The 6,173-nt window shown below is 33.5% G+C and overlaps 1 protein-coding gene across 1 annotated transcript in view; it reads right to left on the bottom strand.

Moving 5' to 3' along the window:
• Window positions 1–2,819: 2,819 nt before the first annotated feature.
• Window positions 2,820–6,173, bottom strand: part of LOC117110885 — a 20,460-nt gene continuing 17,106 nt past the window's right edge. The window contains exon 10 of the mRNA XM_033253715.1: window positions 2,820–4,048. Coding sequence (XP_033109606.1) covers window positions 3,495–4,048 — 554 coding nt within the window. The 3' untranslated portion in view covers window positions 2,820–3,494. The remainder of the gene's footprint in view (window positions 4,049–6,173) is intronic.

Genomic DNA, 6,173 nt, shown 5'->3' with positions numbered 1-6,173 from the left:
GGCCGACAAGGCATTATACCGTACTTTATCGCGAACAGGTTATTGTTGATAAAGTTTAACGTATCTTGAAATAGGCCTATTCATGTTCAACAATGCATGATGGAGTTTGGTAAAATATAACGAGAAGGCTTATAATCTCATGCATACTTCTAGATCGTTAGGTTGTATTCCACATTTGTATTATTTTCTTTTTAACTTAGACAAAAATTTGGTTTACAAAATTTCTGTTCGAATTGATTCAGTCACGCACAGCTATAGTTATAGACAGCAAAAAAAATAAATAAAAGAAACAAAATAAACCTTGTGAAGTAGCCTATGTGTTATTATAAAAGGTTGTACATAAAATAATGCTTTGTGCCGCTGAGAAAATGAGTTATATGCAGGCATAAACGATATCTTAAAATTCTATCAAAGTACTTCGACCCTATTCAACAAAAATCTGACATTTGAAAGGTTACCGTAGATTGTAGTATAAAAATAAATAGTATGAAAAGGAAACGAGGGAGGGACCTACTGTCCGATTTAAAATAAATAAATAAATAAAATTTGATTTTGGAACTGAGCGGATACAATAAATGCGGCTGGGTGGATGTAGGGGTTGGGAGTGGTGAGTGGGGAGGGGGAGGCAGGTGCAGACGGTGCAATCGCACCCCCTAAATCAGCGTTCTGCAAACCGTTTACTTCACGGCCTATTTACGATTTCAGGCACCTAGGCGTGGACCAGTATTCTAGCCACGCCAGGGGCCAACATGCCAAAACCTGGAAGAAGTTTTGATCACGAAGCCTCCATGTATGTAAATTTTAACAATATTATCTGTTCTACTTTCATGCACAGTGCGTCACTACAGGAGGCGATCGCTTCACGAAAAAAATCTCCCTATTTTTTGGTTTTCAAACTTGGGATCTCTGCACAATGCCATCTCAGATGGTGTATATTTATATATATTGCATAATACTCATCATTTGAACAATAATATATAAACAATAATATATAAGCCATGACATGTCTTTTAAATTGCCTACATTAAAGGACATACATTTTATATACATGTTATTAAACAATTTACACTAATGTTTTCATGCATAGTTTAGGGATGCTACGGTCCAATATCTTTGGTCCTGGATGACGTCATCAAAAGTGTGTGATGATAGTTCAACCTTTGACCTTATGGGACATCAATGACATGCCGCAAAACGCTGTTTTAACATCGTCAATGCAAAGTCCGTGAAACTTTGTGTAGTCAAAACATTTCCTCTTTCATGGATGGCGCACTGGCGGCGCAATCCATGGACCTTTTGAAGTGAAATAAATTTATGAAAACGAATATTTTAAGAAATTAAGAGATATATATAAAATAATCTTGATTCAGATAAAACTATTTTAAGACTGATATTTAATGATTCTGCTCTGCATATAATGTTCCTGTTATTAATGCTAATCTAGCAAACAGATTTAACATGTATATTTATAAGAATACATCATTTCCAATTACTTGTTTTTATTTATAATAAACCATTTTTTTTATTGATGTACATTATTATGTATTTTTCAAATACATAATTGTTTTAATACTTAGGACGTCGTCTTCATCCAAGCGCAGGTCAAATATAAGTTACATCAATGAATCAGGGGCGGATTTAGGGAGGTAAAAAAAAGAAAAAAAAGGGAAAAAAGAGAAAAAGAAAAAAATGATAGCCCAGAATGCCTCAAATGTTATGTTCGGGCGTCTAGAACACAAAACTTTCGCGGGGGCATGCCCCGGACCCCCTACGACAGTGTTGTCTCAATCGGCCCAACTTTCGCCCCCACTTCCGGCCCCCCTTTTGGACATTTCTAGATCCGCCCCTGAATGAATTAAATGAATATTAAGGAGTTAATTATTGTAGTGAGGTTAATATAATTATTTTAATTGCTGATTTAAAAATAAACAAAGCATTCGCCTGTGCAGGGAGTTCTTACCAGCCTTGGAACAAACCAAAATTTAAGATTAATTTTTTTGGACCGTTCAGTTTTGACTTTTGGGAGGGTTTAGGTTTTCTAAGATGGTAATTGGAAGGAGGCTTTAGGAAGGAGGTGGTGTAGTCTATGGGAAGTTTTCTTGGGATTCTGGAAGTAATCCCTACACAGTCGAGTGCGCCGCTTAGACAAAACAGGAATATTGCACATGGTCATGGAACTGCGGTATAGTCTGGTCATTTTACTGATGCACCGGGGAAAAAATTGTTAACGAAGCTTTTTTGGTATCAATCAATGCGCATGGGTGTCTTAACCTTGCAAAATATTCTCTTCATTCCTCTTTGGGGGAAAAAGTTATAGTAATTTTAGTTAAAGCCCTCCACATTTTCAGTTAAACTTCAATAAATTCTCATAGATTTGATAATATTCTGGACCTACACAATTTGTAGGCTGTCGTAACCAGGAATCTATATCAGGTATCTAGGAGACACAGGAGGCACCTGCATGCCTATTGTGAGATTCCGGGAGAGGTACGATGGGGAGGGGTACGATGAGGAGGGGAGTAGGAAATAGTCTCAGTGGTTAAAGCATTTTTAGCATGTAAATAGCAAAGTTCATCATGTTAATAGTATTTAATGCAAGCTAGTTTGGTTAATAAGAGAGTTTACTCAAAAGGGAAGAAAGGGATTCGCATCGTCGGAGAGAAAAAATCTTTAAAATTGATTAAATAAGCCCTAACTGAGGGAGTTTCCATGTGTTTCGCTCTTTAGACTCACCTCTGAGTAGTGCTTGTCCGTTCTTGTTATATAAGCATACAATTTTGTTATCTTGGTAGCTCAAGCAAGTAAAGGGCGACGACAGGTTATCTTAGTTAATCTTTATGTATATACTATAAATATGCTTACAAGACATTCTGATAGACCTACTCGTTTTTCTTGGATTCTGCAGATTTCTAGTAAACAACCTAGCACACCTCCTACTCTGCCACTCACCTCAGCATTGAATCTGGTCGGTTATTTGAGTAATTTCTATCTATTTCGGTTATTTTATGTACAGTATTGTTATAATGTTGATTACTTACACTAATTTCATTCATATTGAATATAAATAAAAGTAATAGGCATAGATTTATATAGCTGTATACCAAATCTTACGATATTGTATGATATGTCGTAATGTTTAAATTAAAGGCTGCCTACCCAATTAAAAAATTGATTAGCTTATTTAAAACAATCGAAATCTTATTAACAGGAAAAAAATCCTTAAGTTACATAGTATGCGTTTTTATTATTATAATCCTGTGACAGCAATGTAAATAACTTCGTGGCTATTGTTACACCAGTCGTAAATCAATTTCTGTAGGCAATTATTTTTATGTCTATGTGTCATAACATAAAAGAAATTCATTGGTAATTCATCCTCAAGACTATGATAATTTATTAAGTTTGGAAATGCAAACCTGTCATAAGTTAAAGATATTGCGGTTTTTTTTATAGGAAATATTTCTTGTTTTTAACTTCTCACTTTTGTCCATCTCTTAGTTCACTTTAAAGGTATCCAATGCTTCAGCTTCAGCTCTCATACCGTTGTCTATAAGTTTCTTAACGAATGCTTCCTTAACTTTTGGGTCGTCAGTAAGTATACCACTCTTTTCCAGTTCAAGTATTAAACACCACTGATCCTTTGATTTGGGTTCGTTGGGGCGATACAAGTCCTCTATGTGTGCTATGTTTTTTCTGTCTATAACCTTGCCAAATTCGAGCAAATTTCGTCGATGAACTGAAAAGCTGGTGATTTCAATTTTTTTAAATCCAGCAAATGTCGGTATCGATTTTCTGATCACTTCTTCTACGCCACTAAGGTCACCCAAATCAACGACTTCAAAAATGACACCAACATTTGATTTGCTGATAAGTCCGCTACCTATAAGTAGTCGAAAAAGAGAATATGGCTGGCTTTGCTCCTCCATCTGTGCTACAGGAATTACCTTAAATTCGCTAAGTATCACTTTCAACATATTCAAGTTTCCATGTCGTTCCCACCATGAGGACACGTCTTTGAGCAGTTGATTGAAATCCAACTCAGACAGTTCTTTAAAAGAAGTTATTAGAGAGAACATTTATATTTAACTTGAATTAAAATACATTTATCAATTGCCGCAATTATAGACTTCAGACATCTCATTAAAAATATTGAATACTTGGCCCGCTTACAGAAGATGTTTGAATTTAAAAAAAATAAAGTGTACTGTCAATTATTTTAATGATACTAAAAAAAAAAAAAAAATTAAAGCAACCAAAAAAAAAAAAAAAAAAAAAAAAAACCATGAACAGTTAATATAGGCCTTTTTGTTGGTAGTGTTTTTGCTTTACCAACCATAGAGGTACTGTATCAGACTAACCTGGACACTGGTACGCCTCTTGAATAAGCTAAAATGCTGTGGATGTTGAAGGTGTACCTAAAACCGATTATGTGCCTGGAATATCTATATATTGGTGGCACAATCTACGCCTCTGCTTTTCAAGAATGGAACAGTAGCAAGCAAAATATAGAGCAGCATAAGCATTAGTATGTTTCGTAAAATTAATTGATAAAAACTATTTTACAAATGAGGGAGAGGCATGATGGCGCTTCAACCACTATTTAAATTTGTGATTCATTTTTTTATTTGTTCTCGTATTTGCTGTTTAGGGCGGAAATATACCCATGTAATTGGTTTCTTTGACTATCCCCATCAAAATCAACTTGTTTTGTTTTGCTTTATCTTTTTACAGTTTTACAAACACGGCTTTACATTACAGTATATGCTATTATTTGTTTCCAGCTGTAACTATTGTGTATTAGAGTGTATCTGGCGTTATTTTAATCTATTCAATCATGAAGTCTCTGTGGTCCAACGGTTTTGACGCTTACCTTGACATTTGTATAAACAAACTATAGAACCTCACACATATATATATATATATATATATATATATATGTATATTTATATATATATATGTGTATATATATGTGTATGTGTATGTATTTATGTGTATGTGTATGTATTTATGTGTATGTGTATATATGTATGTGTATATATGTATATGTATGTATGTATATATATGTATGTATATATATGTATGTATATATATGTATGTATATATAGGTATAATGTATCAGTCTTGTTTCAATTTGAGTGTTGTTTCTTGTATGATTTTTCCCCCATCATTCGAAGTGCACAGATACTTTCCAGCATCTTCTGATGTTAAGCCTTTGATTCTCAATGTGGACACTTCATCTTCTGCAGTTATTTTAACACGTGAAGTATTCTTAATACGATGATAGATTCCGTTCCTGTCACGTTTTTTCCAAGTATGTTTCAAATGTTTACACCTGCATTTCAACGTTGCAATATCACCAATTTTTGCTTCTACAGTCTCTCCCAGTACTGTGAAAAAAGAAACAAACAATATTTTTTTTTGTATAAGATAGTCACGTTAATAATAAGGGAAATTGGTATCATAAAAATCATAAACATTATATAACAAAATAATACATTTATTTTATATTTATAATAATGGAACATTTCCTCCAAAAATTTCCAGGAAACCAAAAACAAATCATGCTCTTATTTTCAAGGCCATCAAATGTTTCAATTAAACATTAATTAAAAAGTGACATTAATAGATCACTAATATATTTTCTAACTTTTTATACTTTATAAATAAATATATACTTAATTTTACCTTTATAAAACCGGAAGTTCCACTGATTATTTACGATAAGACAGTATAGTACATACTTTTGAAATGCACGCCATCGTGTTTGGATTCAATAATTCGACATTAATTATGTCTTTATCATTCCTGATAATACGAGTATGTATTATACTATTTTATTTTTTAAAATCCGTAACTATGTCAGTATTTCAAAGTATAATAGTAACTAGATTTGGTGATTCGCCGTACTTTGACCCTTATACGTACGTACGTGCGTACGCGCACGTTAAGTAGCGCGAACGGAAAATTAAGGTACATGACATTCAGCCTTGACCTGAAGATTATGCTCACTTAATATGATTCAGAAATGACGAATGGTTAAGATGATATGGGCTCATCAACTTTTAGATGAAAGAAAGATGTGGGGTCAGAAAAAAAAAACAATTTTTTTGACCATAATGACGTCATCAAAATGTAAAAAGAAATCAAATATATGAAAGAGAATTGTCTCAGCT

The sequence above is a fragment of the Anneissia japonica genome, unplaced genomic scaffold (genome assembly GCF_011630105.1).
Source record: "Anneissia japonica isolate Jap-2015-1 unplaced genomic scaffold, ASM1163010v1 scaffold288301_len52993_cov123, whole genome shotgun sequence".
Taxonomy (NCBI): Eukaryota; Metazoa; Echinodermata; class Crinoidea; order Comatulida; family Comatulidae; genus Anneissia; species Anneissia japonica.
Note: the sequence above shows the minus strand (reverse complement) of the source record. Positions and strands in the feature narration are given on the sequence as shown.